Genomic DNA, 15,735 nt, shown 5'->3' with positions numbered 1-15,735 from the left:
CCAACTTTAATGTTTTAAATGTATACATGTATAAAACATGTCTGTGTGAACACACGTCTTTGTTTGGCTTTTTTACACGCTCACTGGTTGTCCCGTTAACGTCATACTGCAATGACTTGTGGGTAATTCCCTTGGGAATGAGTCCATAGAGGATTGAACCTAAAACTCAAAGCACAAAAACTTAAAATGGTTACATCATCTTATTATTAATATATTAACATTACATAATTATCAAATAGTGTAAATAAGTTGCAGCGAACACATCAAGGCCTCCATGACGCAATGATGATGAATATTAAAACCACTCATATTTTAACCACAATTTCTTGTATCGATCCTCTGAATGTTACAATCTACGTTCACGCTCTTACTTTGAAAGCGATGACCGGAGGTTGTAGGTGTGGTGCTTTACTTTGACAGCCGGTGCTTCCGGTGTGGAGCTCCGAGCTGCAGGTCTTTGGTTCCAGGACAGAATCCAGGTTCACTCCAACATTTAAGAGAAGAGGAGGATTGGAAGAAGAAGACCTGTGAGGAAGAGTCGCTGTTTTCTTCACTTCCGGCAGAGAAACGTGCGGGAAAAGTCCCGGTGAGCTCACTTCCGTTCTGCCTTTGTTTAAAGTCACTGGAATAATAGAAACAATAGTTTGATGAACATTTGCGTTTCACCTTCAAAGTGATGAATGATGACGTAACTCCCATGCAGGTTGTTTTGTAATGTTCCGTAGTTTGAGTTTTTATCTTATCATGGAAATATGTCAGGAATGTGGCAGCTATAAATAACTTTAGTCACAACAACACAAGAACATTACTGAGGTTTTTACTATGAGAAGTTCATCTTATAGTAAATAATCACATGTAAGAAATGAGGATACACATTCATCACACATTCATAATTATTAACACGTTTATTATTAAGAAGCCTTAAAGCTCAGAATGATTCATGTTGAATAAAGATTATTAGAGAATAATGATGATGATTTAATATAAAGTCCGTTATGTCTCCCTCCTGATGGAGGAATGGTTTGCTCCATCTTGTGTTTCCTGCTACGCCTTTTCCTCCAACACCACAGCTCGGCCAGAGGCAGCTGCTGCAAGGCATGCTGGGAAACCCGCGGTGGGCGGGGCCGAGGGGACAGACATGTGAGGGGGATCCAGGAGAGGACCAATGCGCTGCGGAGTTCTATATTATTCATACATATTAATATTATCTGATAATCATCACAATTCTAATTGCATTTCACAGGAAGACGAAAGGAAAAGATGTTCTTCTCCACGGCTGTTACAAGTACGTCACACACACACACACATATATATATATATATGTGTATATATATATATTAAATCAGCTTCTCATGAGGTCTTTGGTCTGTTTCAGGTTCCCCAATAAAAGGAAAGCTGCGAGTGGATCACTGCAGGAGGTAAGAGCCTCTATTTATTCTATACTTTAGTTTACAGCTCAGGAGAACAAATCGTGCTCAAATATATTTTACATTTCATTCTTAAAGAGGAACTTTGTCTCTTATTTCTCCTAAATTGACCAAATGTTGCCATTAGTTAATACCTGCGTATTTAAACGTGTCGTGTTGCGTCACCATGAAGGCTGCTCTTAATGTAGTGATGAACTGGTGAAGTTTGTTTGTTATATGAATTCAGTTCAACATTTTCTGATATTTTCTTTGTGAAAAGGAGCTTAAATGATTGATTCATTGGTCGATTGATAGAACTTATTGCTTGAAGCTGAGATGCTTTTTCTTCTCTCGTAATCACATCACACATCATTTATCTGACGCTTTTATCTAAAGTGACTTACAATCAGAACATTTCAACCACAAGGACACAAACTCAGAAGAGCAAGAAACAAGAAATCTTTTGGTTTTCATTTGGTTCGTAAACTATTCACAATCCTTACTCAACGTTTCATGGATAAAAACACGAGATCTATTTAATGTGGGTCGTGTGATTTGGAGCAAAAACCTTTGAAACTTCATTTAATGTTCGGAGGAACGTTTGTGACAGAACTCCTGGTTGGACATCCGGTCCAGATAGTGTCCTCTTACCCGTCATGTGACATCACTGCGTCTCCGCAGCCTCGACGCCTCCCTGCTCTCCCCGGACTCCTCCTACGTCTGCTACCCGGCGGCGGAGGGCGGCGCCCCGTGTTCCTGCCGCCGCTCGCCGCGCCTCCTCCTCAACGGGTACTACGGCGTCAGCGAGGACAGCTTCTCCCGGGACGAGGACGGCAACGTGTCGCTGACCCCCTGCAGGACCAGCGTGTCCTACAAGGAGAACCCGGTCCGGTGAGAGCGGCTGGGGGATCCCGACAGATGGGTCACGTGACGCGTGATCACTCGATCACGTGACATGTGATCACTCGCTTCCTGTTCCTCAGCGTGTTCCGGCGGCGCCGGCGGCCTCGCGGCGCTCTGGCTCGCCTGCTGAGCGACGTCACGGAGAGCTGCCAGTCGTGGCTGGACGAGAGAGTCTTCAGAGGCGTGTTCGGGAAGGGACAGGACCGGGACCGGGACCGGGACCAGGAAGGACCAGCCTCGTTGGACGAGTCATCCTGGTCCGGACTTAACAGCACCGAGCTGGACGACAGCCGCCACTTCACTTACGGTGGGTAATTGTGGGAGGAGCCTCGAGACGAGTCACGAGGGGATCGAATGGACCGTCGCCATCTTGTTTCTTGTCTGTGACATCACATCACATTACAGCTCATTTAGCTGACGCTTTTATCCAAAGCGACTTGCATTACATACTTATTTAAAATGGATGTTTGACAACATCAAGTTTCTAAAAAAGCCCCACAGCCAAACCTCAGTGTTTATATATTTGTTTCTTTTTCAGACCACACTGAGATCCCGCCCCCTCCAGACAAAGTGGCCCCGCCCCCGAAGCCACTCCTCCAGGAGGAGATTTGTTCTGAGACGTGTCGATCAAAAGAGCTCATCACCCAGTCGCTGGGAGGCCTCTCTGAAGTCCCGCCTCCTTCAGCTGACTTCAGCTGCTGTCCGTCCACACCTGAGCGCGCAGGTGAGTGGCAGCCGTCCATCTATCGACCTTTCACTTTCTCATCGCATTGTCTTTGCTAAATGCTAAATGCTAAAGGGCAGCTTGAAAGAGAGCTTGTTGTTTTTAATGTATTTGTTTGTTTTGGGGTTTCAGGGTCAACGATGAAGGCTCTTCTTCTCATCTTCATCGTCTTCATCCTCACCGCTCTGCACTCTGGGTAAAGCGTTTACATTTCTCAGCATCTCTTTTGAATCCCTTAGAACAGATAACAGTAATAATGCTGGTTGGTGCTAACGTCACTACATGTTAAACGTCAGCCTTCAGCCTCATGAGGTCACACACGTTGTGTAGTGAGGACACATTGTGTAATGAGGACATGGTCTCGTCCTGCAGGCGTCCCTTGTGGAGCGCGGTCGTCGCCTCGGCGGCGCTCGTGGCGATCTCAGCGCTCATGTGTAAGTATCCCGGGACAAGAATCCGTCACTCAGCAGGAAATATTCCTGAAAAGATGAAGACGCCTCCGTAGAATCTCGTCTTCACCGACGAGTCTTCGTGCTAAAAGCTTCTTTTTGTGCTTCTACGTCTCTTCAGTCGTCACGAGGTCGGGCCCGATGGCCGAGTGGAGGAAGGCGAAGACGGAGGTGAGTCCAAGCGTCTCCTGTCCTCTGTCCTCTGTCCACTGGCAGCAGCCGCCTCTCATCCCTCTGTCGTTTACAGGACATCACGCCAGGGAACGAGTGAGGGACGCCGGCGGCGTAGAGGAGGAACAGGAAGTGTTTCAAGTGTGAGTCCGTCTTAAAGAAGAGTTTTAAGCGCTGAGCCCTTTCAATGCACACGGCGTCGCGTGTTGGAGCGCCGAGTATAAAACGCATAGAAGTCCCACCGCGTGCTGGTTGTAAAATGACAAAGTTAACTCGTCATTAACTCGTTAACTCGAGTTGCTGTAGTTTATGATCAAAGCATCCAAATGGACCGGATGTTGTCCTGATGTAAATGTGTCTTCTGTGGTTTTTGGGCCTCAGACTGAAACTCGCCTGGAGAACCAATTGAGGTCCGACAGCACTTATTTTCAAAATAAGAGCTGTGAGTGAAATCTAAAATGATCAAATGCAGAACACACACCTGAAGTTCTGGTTGATCAACCCAGAAGATAAAAGCCATTTATCTCCCTGAAGAATAACATTTTATTAATTAATATTAATAGTAGTTTTATTCCAAAATGAAAGAAGAAAGAAGTAACAGTACAGTTAAGCTGCACTAGCTCTGATTTTATTGTGAAAATCTGTATTGTGGCTTCCTAGATTGAGTTGTGACATACATTTTATAAATTTCTAGTATCTACGAAATGCAAGAAGCGTTGCGTTTGTGGATGTCACCTGATTTACAGGTCAGTGGGCGGGGCCAAGGACTCCAATGACACCCACAAGTTGTTTTGCATAATCTACCTCTAACGATGAAACCAATCAGATGTTAATCCTTCCTAACTTGATGAAGTAAGTGACGGATGACACACGTTCGGTCCGTGTGGAGCTTTAGGAGCAGCAGGTAACAAACCTCACGTGTCGCTATTTCAATTTCATGTCAAATGAGTTTAGTTCTCTGGAGCCTTTCAAAGTAAAAGCCTGTTTAGTGCCTTCACTGTCAGCCAGCTGTGCAGACACACAACGTGATTCAGAGGGAATTCTCAGTGTTTGATTTGTCCTACAGGGCGCAGCAGACGGGTGGAGTTTACTGCGTTTGGAAAGATTTTTAGATCTAAAATGTGAATGTTTTTGGCTGCTGACACATTTAAGCCGCAGTAGCTGGAAATATCGAACAATATCAAACGTGTCAGATAAATTGATAAGAGAGCGCTAACATGTTTTAAAAAAAGCACCTTTTTCTGAAAGTTGGTGTTGAAATGGATTTTACTTTCATGTCTATGGAGCTGAATCAGCACCTGATTAGCCTAGCCTACCTTAGCCTAGCTTAGCTTAGTTTAGCAGGTGTGTATTGCCGCCCAGCACACTCCTCCCTCAGACGGGTGGTTTCTATTGCAGCGTCCTGTTGAATAAAAGTTATGTTAGTTTATTTTTAAAAAGGGAACGCACTCATATTTGTCTCTTTAAATCCTTGTGCTATAAGAGACTAGTTTAAAACTATTGTAGCAAAAGAAAAATGCTCTAAATTGCCCGATCAGTACGAGCGGTTTGTATTGATCGGTGATTGGAGGAAAAGGAAAATCCACTTTTGCATCAGGAAATAAAGTGTTGTTAATAAATGAAAAAGAACAACAGGTTCTCTCCAGCTTTATAAAGTTACATTTTTCTGGTTCATTTTAATCTATTTACATAAATTAGCTGTAATTATCATGCCACATTCATGTCATGTAAGAATCACCCTCACTACCAGTTTCTGACATAAAGAACCTGTGATGCATTTAGGGGAATATAATATTCATAACTTTATAATCACCATGAGTTAAGAATCTCTGTTTTAACTAGTTTAGAGTTTCTGAATCGTCTGCTTTTATTCACTCAAAGTGCCAAATGTGATGAATGATTCAGGAAATCAATCCTTATGTTACTAATATTTTGTATGCAGCTCTGCACGACTTATCACTTTGCATTGAAAGCTGCATTCGTCAATAGATTTGATCAGTGGATCAAATCATAGGCTGTCATGAGAGAAATGAACTCTGCAGCTTTAAGAAGCTTTTGGGTTTTATGGCTGAAAATATGAGCCACATTTTGGAGACCAAAGCAGAGCGAAAAGTGTTAATTCTGGACTTTCGTTCGTGTATATATACAATGAATATATATATAAAGTAGGTACTGAATGTGTGGATAACAGGTGGGTTCTTGTGCCCCCTGGTGGCCAGAAACATGCAGCTTTAAATGATCAAAGTTATGAGGATCAAGTTTGTCGGTTTTCTTTTAAATAATAAACATTTGTGAAGTGTTGTAAAATATCAAATGTACTGCAAATGGAAAGAAAAACATATTTAATATGAACTTTCTTGAATGAAGCAAACACATAATAAGCTCTGGTTTGTAGGTACGAATGACTGCACTGGTTCCCATTGATGGAAATATGATCCTCTATACACATTATATCACATTATATCTGTCCATTATTTTATTCCACGTATGTTTGTGTTTGAACGTGTTATTGTGACCTGAAGAAGAACCAACGACTCGGATGTGAATCAATGAGTCGTCTGGTTTTTCTCTGTTGAACCAGTAAAACGTCTGAATGTCTTTGTTGAGGACGAGTCGCCTGTCGATGGCGCCGCCTTCAGAGACCCTTTTTTTTTTTACAGTATTCTTGTTTCAAGTCAAAGCGAACATTCCTCGCCCATTAAAGGACTAAATATGAAGCCAGACGTGTATTTGTGACTGCAGCGTAAAAAAGAAGTCAGCTTACAGGTGAAGAACTGCTGGAGGAAATGACGGCAAACAGAAACATACAAGTTGACTGTTCAAGAACGTGAGCAGTGAAATTATTTTATTATCATTAAAGTGTATTAAAGACGACATACGAAACAACAGCTGCTCACAGATGAAGAATTAACAAATCACCTTTTATTAAATGACAATAAATAATAAAATAAAACCTCAATGCATCTCAAAATGTAAACATGGCGAACTGTTTACACTCAAACAGCTGAGAGAGCGCAAACTATTTCAAACACGCACATTTTATTAAGAAAACAACTCCGCCCACCGATGACTCCGCCCACCCAGGTGGAGGACAGGAAGTTGTCAGTGAAGACACCTGAGTGGATTTGGTCCACATGGAACTCCTGCACGTTCTAGAAGGGAGGGTGAGCATTTAATACTTATAGAAAACACTAGAAAAGGTTCCTCTACGTCGGGGAGTACAAACAGAAAAATATACTAGATTCTAATGCACCGATACTGGAAAAGATCAATCGAATGCAGGTAAATTACGTTTGATAATTGAACATGTTTGAAGTGCGCTACGTTGAGGTTTTGCAGTTGCTTGATGCAGTCGGGACCAGCTGCTCTGCCTCTTGTTCAGGGTGAACAACCATAAAGGGTCACAGGTCCCATGGAGACGTCAGGATGGAGAGCAGGTCAGAAGTTCTCTGGTAAAAACCTCGAGCCCAGATGATGTTGACAAGAAGTGAACACGGTGGAAAACGTCCGTTGTATTTTTAGACAGCGGTCATTCGGTCTCGTCAGTGGAACGTCCTCTCGCCGGCGTGCATGGCGACGTGGCGCCGCAGGTGGCTGCCGGAGATGAAGGTCTTGCCGCAGTAGGTGCACCTGAACTGCTTGCAGTCCGTGTGCACGGTCATGTGCACCTTCAGCGACCCCGACTGGGCGAAGCGCTTCCCGCAGTGGACGCAGCCGTAGCGCTTCTCGCCGGTGTGGACGCTCTGGTGGCGCTTCAGGTTGCTGGAGTCGGCGAAGCGCTTCCCGCAGAGCGCGCAGACGAAGGGCTTCTCGCCCGTGTGGACCCTCATGTGGGTCTTCAGGTTCTTCAGGCAGGCCAGAGTCTTCCCGCAGAAGTTGCAGCTAAAGGTCTTGGCGCCGCCGTCCTGCGTCCTCCACCTGTCCCTTCGCTCGCGAGCGTGGAGCCGCTCCGTCGACTCCCTCCCCGCGGGAAGCCGAGGGTTCGTGGCCGGTAGCGGCGCTCCTGGCTGGTTGCCGTGGAGACCGGCGCGGTGCTGGTGCTCCGCCCCCGCCGCCAGACTCACCACTTCGGTGACGGTGAAGGTGAAGCCGCCGTCGTCGTCGTCGTCGTCAGCGCCGATGACGGAGTCAGACGCAGCGGAAACACTGGCGCCGGCGTTCAGCGTGTAGGCGTAGCCGGGATCCTCACTCAAAGGATTCTGGGTAACGAGGGCGTGTTGGACCGGCGGCTCGTACATCAGGCAGTCGTAGCCGCCGCTGTTTGTTTGGGCGGATGCAGCGTTTAAACTAACGTCCGCGCTCGTCCAGGTCCGAGACGAACCGACGCCATTGTCCGCTACTTCCTGTTTGGTCAGCGGGGGCGGGGCTTGTGTCTCCAGCACCTGCTCATCAACCACCTGGCAAAAGTCTTCTGCAGAGAGACGGAAGCAAAATGTAAAATGCTTATTGCTTTTACCAAAGCAGTTCAATTGGTACACAAACTAAAATAATTATAATAATGTCGGCTCGTACGTCTCTGATAGACCTGTCAATCAGCGTGTAGCCCCGCCCTAAAGCGCCCCCTACTTTATGATCTGTTCTAAATGGACCATCATTCACTAAATGAACATCATGCTGCATTGAATACAACTTGAAACCAGAGACTGAGACCATAAACTCATGTTTACAATGTTTACTGAGGGAATAAATCCAGAGAGAAGTAGAGTCATTTCCTCATAGACGTCTATGGGAGCAGAGGAGTCGCCCCCTGCTGGTCACTACAGAGAAGTAGAGTCATTTCCTCATAGACGTCTATGGGAGCAGAGGAGTCGCCCCCTGCTGGTCACTACAGAGAAGTAGAGTCATTTCCTCATAGACGTCTATGGGAGCAGAGGAGTCGCCCCCTGCTGGTCACTACAGAGAAGTAGAGTCATTTCCTCATAGACGTCTATGGGAGCAGAGGAGTCGCCCCCTGCTGGTCACTACAGAGAAGTAGAGTCATTTCCTCATAGACGTCTATGGGAGCAGAGGAGTCGCCCCCTGCTGGTCACTACAGAGAAGTAGAGTCATTTCCTCATAGACGTCTATGGGAGCAGAGGAGTCGCCCCCTGCTGGTCACTACAGAGAAGTAGAGTCATTTCCTCATAGACGTCTATGGGAGCAGAGGAGTCGCCCCCTGCTGGTCACTACAGAGAAGTAGACTGAGACCATAAACTCATGTTTACAATGTTTACTGAGGGAATAAATCCAGAGAGAAGTAGAGTCATTTCCTCATAGACGTCTATGGGAGCAGAGGAGTCGCCCCCTGCTGGTCACTACAGAGAAGTAGAGTCATTTCCTCATAGACGTCTATGGGAGCAGAGGAGTCGCCCCCTGCTGGTCACTACAGAGAAGTAGAGTCATTTCCTCATAGACGTCTATGGGAGCAGAGGAGTCGCCCCCTGCTGGTCACTACAGAGAAGTAGAGTCATTTCCTCATAGACGTCTATGGGAGCAGAGGAGTCGCCCCCTGCTGGTCACTACAGAGAAGTAGAGTCATTTCCTCATAGACGTCTATGGGAGCAGAGGAGTCGCCCCCTGCTGGTCACTACAGAGAAGTAGAGTCATTTCCTCATAGACGTCTATGGGAGCAGAGGAGTCGCCCCCTGCTGGTCACTACAGAGAAGTAGAGTCATTTCCTCATAGACGTCTATGGGAGCAGAGGAGTCGCCCCCTGCTGGTCACTACAGAGAAGTAGAGTCATTTCCTCATAGACGTCTATGGGAGCAGAGGAGTCGCCCCCTGCTGGTCACTACAGAGAAGTAGAGTCATTTCCTCATAGACGTCTATGGGAGCAGAGGAGTCGCCCCCTGCTGGTCACTACAGAGAAGTAGAGTCATTTCCTCATAGACGTCTATGGGAGCAGAGGAGTCGCCCCCTGCTGGTCACTACAGAGAAGTAGAGTCATTTCCTCATAGACGTCTATGGGAGCAGAGGAGTCGCCCCCTGCTGGTCACTACAGAGAAGTAGAGTCATTTCCTCATAGACGTCTATGGGAGCAGAGGAGTCGCCCCCTGCTGGTCACTACAGAGAAGTAGAGTCATTTCCTCATAGACGTCTATGGGAGCAGAGGAGTCGCCCCCTGCTGGTCACTACAGAGAAGTAGAGTCATTTCCTCATAGACGTCTATGGGAGCAGAGGAGTCGCCCCCTGCTGGTCACTACAGAGAAGTAGAGTCATTTCCTCATAGACGTCTATGGGAGCAGAGGAGTCGCCCCCTGCTGGTCACTACAGAGAAGTAGAGTCATTTCCTCATAGACGTCTATGGGAGCAGAGGAGTCGCCCCCTGCTGGTCACTACAGAGAAGTAGAGTCATTTCCTCATAGACGTCTATGGGAGCAGAGGAGTCGCCCCCTGCTGGTCACTACAGAGAAGTAGAGTCATTTCCTCATAGACGTCTATGGGAGCAGAGGAGTCGCCCCCTGCTGGTCACTGTCCTCACCGTCCTGCTGGGGGCGGGACCAGGACTCCTCCTCCTCGTCCTCCACCTTGATCACTGCGTCCGTCAGCGTGGTCGTCTCTCTCGTCCCCGGTGGGGCTTCTTGTCCAGAGTCTGGGCACCGTGGAGTCTCCTGGTGGGACGGCGTGGAGCGCACCACCTCGCCTGGGAGGGGGGTCAGTCAACGCGACGTTATGGACCTCGCACCGTTGCTCATAATGCCAAAAATGATGACATACAATGACTTTATCTCCTCTATGCACGAGTCACATTAAATGAAGAAAGAAGATGATTGACATGTTCGAATACTAAGCCAATAAAATAAATCAATATAGAGCACAATAATACACGTTTGGACCGCCGTTTACCTCCCGGGGATCCGCGTCTCCTGGGCCCGGGTCCGGTGGCCCGGAGCCCGGGTCCCGTGGTCCGCAGGCCGGGTCCGGTGTTCCGGAGGCCGGGTCCCGTGTTCCGGAGGCCGGGTCCCGTGGGCCGGAGCCCGGGTCCGGTGGTCCGGGCGGCCCGCAGCTTCCTCCTCAGCGCCTCGTTCTCTCGGCGGCTGCGGGAGATCTCGAGCTGCAGCGCCGCGTAGCCGCCGTCCACCAGCGCGCAGATCTCCGCCACGGCGGCGTTGGCCAGCGCCTCCATGATGGAAGCGAGCTGCGCGGGGAAGCTGGCGGCCGGAGACATGTTTCACAACAACAACAACAACAACAACAACACCACGACGACAGACGAGCCGCCGCGAGCACGACGGGACGTTCCGACCCAGAGGCTCGTGAGTGACCCGAACAAACGGAAACGTGCTCGTTCCCGTTTCCCACCCGATGTAAACAGAACCGACTCGAACCCGGAAGTGATGTGGTGGCCGGACGACGACGCGGACCCGACTGCGCATGCGCGAAATGTCCCCGGAGAATGAGCACATTCAGCCTGGCTCTTTATTTAAGATTAAATACCGTCTGTGTTTATGTTGCTTTTATATATATATATAGATATATATATAAATATATATATAAAAAATATATAAATAGGAAATACAGGAAAACACATTGTGTCATTAGGAGCTTGGTGGAGGATTTTAAACATTCAGGGTCCTTCATCAGAGAAAAAGACCCAGTTGGACGAGGTGTCAAAGCATTGACCCAAAGTACGAATCACTTCTATAATACACACATATAAACAAGCTTCTGAGTCCGTTAGAGCGCTGATCCGTCCTGTAACAAATCAACTGATACAGAAGGCTTTTATGATTAGGTTTATTAACCACGGTGCACACGCAACTGTCTTTTGGCTTTTTACAGAACTACCAACGACAGACTTAACGACTCAATAAAAAGGAGGCTGCAATGTGTTTTCTTTTCTCCACTTTCTAAAATAACTATAAATATCGCCTTAAAAGTCTGGTTTATAATCTGCTCGCTGCGAGTCGTCAGTTTCAGAATCCTGTCCACTGATTTACAACGTGTCCGTGCAGACGTCTGAGCGTCCATCAGCTCAGTCGGGGAGGACGCGGTCGTGACACTTCCTCATGTGCAGCTTGAGGCTGTACTTGACGATGAAGCTGCGGGAGCAGAGCGCGCAGGCGTACGGCCGCTCGCCGGAGTGGACGCTCAGGTGCGACTTGAGGTGCGCCGACTGGGTGAACTTCTTTCCGCACTGGCTGCAGCAGAACGGCCTCTCGCCCGTGTGGATGCGCATGTGCACCTCCAGGTTCTGGGAGGTGGCGTAGGTCTTGGAGCACACGGGGCACACGTAGCGCTTCCCTCGGGCGCCGCCGGGCTGGGCTCCGCCCACCGGGTCCCGGTAGTGGGCGAAGCCCAGCGCGTCGCCGTCCTCATACTCGAAGGCCGAGCCGCTGCCCTCAGACAGCTGGCAGTCGGCGGGGATGGAGCCCGTGACGCTGACCATCTTGAGGCCGAAGGCGTCGGCGTCCGGGTCCTCGTGTGGGTGGAAGTGGGCGAAGGGGGCGTGGCCCTTGGCCTGCTTGGTCCACGTGGGGCTGAGGTCCGGCTCCCCGTCGGTCAGGGAGCCGCCGCTGAAAGCCGCCGGCCTGCCGGGGCCCCGGTGGACCAGCGCGCCGTCCGGCCCCACGTGCGAGGAGAAGGAGCACGCCGACTCGCCGGCCTCCATCTCGCCGCCGTCGAGCCGACCGGAGAAACCCGGCTCGCTGCCGGGAGAGTCCAGACTGTAGACGCTCTTCTTCTCTGCCGGCGGGCCGGAGGTGGACTTCCTGCCGGCCCCCTCGGGCCCCGGCCAGCGCCTCTTGGCGCCCGACGCGGCGCCCTCTCCCTCAGCCGCCGATTGGTCGTCTAGGAGAAGAGAAGGAGGGATCATGTGACCCTCAAACCTCAACAGCCTGTGACAGTTTGATGTGTAAATGATTTAGAGACGGGACAATTTATGTAGAAATAAAACTCTACTTTCATAAGACATTTTGCACTTTTACCAGCAACATTTGTTTTATAAATCCAGTCTTTTCAAAATAAATTTCCAACGTTTGTGAGAAGATCGTCGTTTAAGTGAATAAATCATCTACAACGTTCTTATTGAAACGAGGGGACCACCGGCTCCTGGTGGAAACACGTTAGTTGGACTCCTCCTCTTCCTCGTTTATTATCACATTATTATTGTCTCTGAATTACAGAACCAGAACCTGCGTTGCTGTGAGTCACAAATGTTTGTAATGAATCAAAGTCGACCCAGCGATGAGACGTCCGCCGGCCCCACTCTGGACCCCCGGCCCACAGGTTGAGGAACCCAGCGCGTCGCTCCCACTCACCTTCCTCAAAGGCGTCGTTGCTGTCAGAGTCTTCGTCTTTGATCAACACGACGTCTGGAAGCTGGAGACAACAAGACAATAACAACAACAACAACAATAAACACGTCATGGAGTTCAGACTGTGATGAACTCGTCAAGATGAAACGTCCTTAGAGTCCTGATTGGATGACTCCTCGTAGGGTGAAACTCAAGTTTTAATGAGCTTGAATCAAAAAGAGGAAATTAGGGATTAAATGCAAGATTAAGTGACGGCAGAATGATTTATTAAAGCTGTGCGGATGAACTTCAATCGGACCTTTTGTGCTAATTTAAGAGCTGCTGCTGTTTTACTCCCATTTACTTATATCTTACTTTAAAATAAATATAAAATCAACCTCCTTTTGGATAAAACGATGATTAACCTCAAAGATACGACTTTCAGATGAAGATTTTATAGCGAGCATCTGGAGGTTTTATGGGATTAAATATGACTGATGATGAAAAACTGCAATAATGTCATAAGGTCCTAATCAGAAGGGGACTTTGGACTTATGTCTGTACTATTTGTACAATGAGATTGTGTGTGACGTGTCAGCTGAGATAAGACAGAGGACGCTCGATGTCTCACGGTGGTCAGACGTCTCGGGGTAACGGACATGATGGTCCTCTGACATCTGAGTACGTGCACAAAGGTTTATGTACGATAACCGTTACCAAGGAATCAACCCTAATGTGGCCTTGATGCACAACACTGTGTATAAATTGTCAATTCTGTCTCCATACTTGCAAGTATTTAATAAATATCCTGTTTAATGATTTTATACTGGTGGCAACTAAGATCTGTTCTAACAGATGACTTGAATTGTAGCTACTTATTAAAATCATATAATGGTTAGGGAGGTTAAATTTACGGATGCCGGCGAGTCTAAAAAGTATATATATATATATTTCCTATCTTGAGCAGATAATCTTTAAAGGAAGTGATAAATTTCCATTTAAATGTTTTCCTCTATAATCTTAACAAAAGGCAAAACGATCATTATTTGACTTACTGATTAAAAGAAAATCAGCAATTTTGATAACTGATTAATATCTTCAAGCCCTTGAAGTCGAGCATCTGCTGCTCTTCTTTGTCTGACACTAAGAAACTAAAATAAGAAACTTTCCCAATTCAATATGTTTAATAAGGGTTTATTATTTTGAAAAAAGGTGATTGTTTATAAATACCGACTCTTAATTTGAAGAAAAGTCGTTGGTTTTAAATACAAAGCCATTATTTTGAAGGAAACGAACTAAATCGTTACTTTTGAGAGGTAATTACTGAGTAATACACGCTGTTGTTGTTGTTGTTGTTGTTGTTGTGTACCTCCTCGGGCACCATCACGACCCCCCCTCCGTCTCCTGCGCTGGAAGCAGCGGCGTTTCCCCCCTCGCCGTCCCGCTGCTCGCCCTCCGCCGCCGGCGCGACCTCCGGCTCCAGCGCCGCGGCCCCCGCGCCGCCACCGCCGCTGCCCCGGACCACGATGGACTGGATGAGGTGCAGCTTCTTCTTCAGGTCCTCGTTCTCCTGGTGGCTGCGGCTGATCTCCATCCGCAGCACCGCGTAGCCTTCGTCCACCACGTCGCAGATCTCCGCCACGGCCGCCGTGGTCAGGGCGCCCATGATGATGGAGAGCTGCTCCCGCAGAGCCCTGCTGCCCAACGCGGCCATGGCCGCCGCCTGGAGAGGAGCAACCGGACCGGCACCGAGGACCCGCGCGCCCCTCAACGGAGACACGGGGCTCAGGGGAGGTGGTGTCGCTACTGCGCCGCCGGGACCCGTTTGGAAGTTAAAACTCCGGCCCGTCGCTCGCGTCCAAGACGACCAACGGTTCGATGGTCTTTCTACTTCCGCTTCGCCCGAGCTTCCGGTATGACACTTCAAAATAAGACTTCAAAATAAGAGCCTGTTGTTGTTGTGTTCGTTTTTAATCTATACTCATGGGACTGATGATGGTGCCTGATTATAACATTATACTTCATCTATTTATATATATCATAATTATTATTTAGTTGTCTATATCGTATCAAGTGAGCTTTTTCAGCAGAATTCAACCCAAAGTGAAGTCTGTAAGAAGGGCTAAAAATATATCTAAAATATGGTTTTAATCACTGAGGTTTCAACAATATCAGACAACGTTAAACGAGACAACGGAAAGCAGGAAATGCTTTTCTGAAAAACATGATGACAGATGTTTCTACATGTTTTAAACAGATGATTCCAGAATATTAAAGGGAACAGGAGTATGTAGGGGTGGTGTGGGGGGGCTTTCTTAGTGGGACACTTCTCACTGCTTCTGCTGGGGCCTTGTGGGACAGAGGACAGGGACATATGTCTGTATTATTTGTACAATGAGATCTGTGTATGACGGAGCCACTGGAGGAGAACACAGTGGTTGTTGCTCGTTGCTACGGTAACAACGCTGTTACATTACAGCCGCTGTAATGGCACAGAGCGGCTAGCTAGTTAGCATACACGAAGGAAGGTTTCCTTCCAGGTGAAAAGCGCGTGGACGAAGCATCAGGTCGATAAACTTTACTCATTTAGTCCGTTACAACTCGTTTGTTAGCAATGCGAATAAAAGGTCCGCTGCTCTGGAACTCCGTCTAAATTAATTTGAAATGTCCAAACAATTGAATTTACAAAGATATAAAAACACTATTGAGAAGTTCTTCCACAGAGGACTCGGCCTCTTCTCTTCCACGTGGCCCCAAAGGCCCAAAGTCGCCCAAATCTCAAAGCGTCCCACCCACACACGCGTCTTTGTCTCAGGTTTCCACCCGGCGGCTTGAATGTCCTCAAACCAAAGTCCCCGGCGTCTGCT

The 15,735-nt window shown here is 47.9% G+C and overlaps 2 protein-coding genes across 4 annotated transcripts in view; one reads left to right on the top strand and one right to left on the bottom strand.

The window, feature by feature from the left end:
* The first annotated feature begins 407 nt into the window (after positions 1-407).
* tmem71 (transmembrane protein 71) lies at positions 408-12,883 on the top strand. Of its 3 annotated transcripts, none has more exons than XM_078099978.1 (11): positions 408-586; positions 1,244-1,285; positions 1,376-1,418; positions 2,088-2,297; positions 2,390-2,616; positions 2,848-3,033; positions 3,166-3,229; positions 3,406-3,467; positions 3,604-3,653; positions 3,730-3,796; positions 12,758-12,883. In XM_078099978.1, exons 2-10 carry the CDS (start codon positions 1,261-1,263, stop codon positions 3,751-3,753), a joined length of 891 nt encoding a protein of 296 aa, XP_077956104.1. In that variant the 5' UTR covers positions 408-586; positions 1,244-1,260; the 3' UTR covers positions 3,754-3,796; positions 12,758-12,883. The 3 variants fall into 3 exon arrangements, 2 of the variants coding, with proteins under 2 accessions (XP_077956104.1, XP_040026775.2); XM_040170841.2 differs by lacking the exon at positions 12,758-12,883 and adding an exon at positions 1,071-1,140 and having other exon boundaries at positions 423-586; positions 3,730-6,370; XR_013467230.1 differs by lacking the exon at positions 12,758-12,883 and having other exon boundaries at positions 3,330-3,467; positions 3,730-6,370.
* Positions 6,465-15,735, bottom strand: part of LOC120816366 (uncharacterized) — an 11,583-nt gene continuing 2,312 nt past the window's right edge. Inside the window, exons 5-10 of the mRNA XM_078098925.1 lie at positions 14,238-14,802; positions 12,893-12,953; positions 11,610-12,422; positions 10,479-10,802; positions 10,114-10,275; positions 6,465-8,064 (exon numbers count right to left, since the gene is read on the bottom strand). Coding sequence (XP_077955051.1) covers positions 7,196-8,064; positions 10,114-10,275; positions 10,479-10,802; positions 11,610-12,422; positions 12,893-12,953; positions 14,238-14,802 — 2,794 coding nt within the window. The 3' untranslated portion in view covers positions 6,465-7,195. The remainder of the gene's footprint in view (positions 8,065-10,113; positions 10,276-10,478; positions 10,803-11,609; positions 12,423-12,892; positions 12,954-14,237; positions 14,803-15,735) is intronic.

The sequence above is a fragment of the Gasterosteus aculeatus genome, chromosome 3 (assembly GCF_964276395.1).
Source record: "Gasterosteus aculeatus chromosome 3, fGasAcu3.hap1.1, whole genome shotgun sequence".
NCBI lineage: Eukaryota > Metazoa > Chordata > Actinopteri > Perciformes > Gasterosteidae > Gasterosteus > Gasterosteus aculeatus.
This window is presented reverse-complemented; position numbering and strand designations above follow the sequence as displayed.

What these genes read in the sequence shown, in the direction of transcription:
- tmem71 (XM_078099978.1), top strand. Translation starts at nt 1,261, where the DNA reads ATGTTCTTCTCCACGGCTGTTACAA. An exon ending in GTCCACACCTGAGCGCGCAG is followed by an intron (nt 3,034 to 3,165) that starts GTGAGTGGCAGC and finishes TTGGGGTTTCAG; the next exon opens with GGTCAACGATGAAGGCTCTT. An exon ending in GGAGGAAGGCGAAGACGGAG is followed by an intron (nt 3,654 to 3,729) that starts GTGAGTCCAAGC and finishes TGTCGTTTACAG; the next exon opens with GACATCACGCCAGGGAACGA.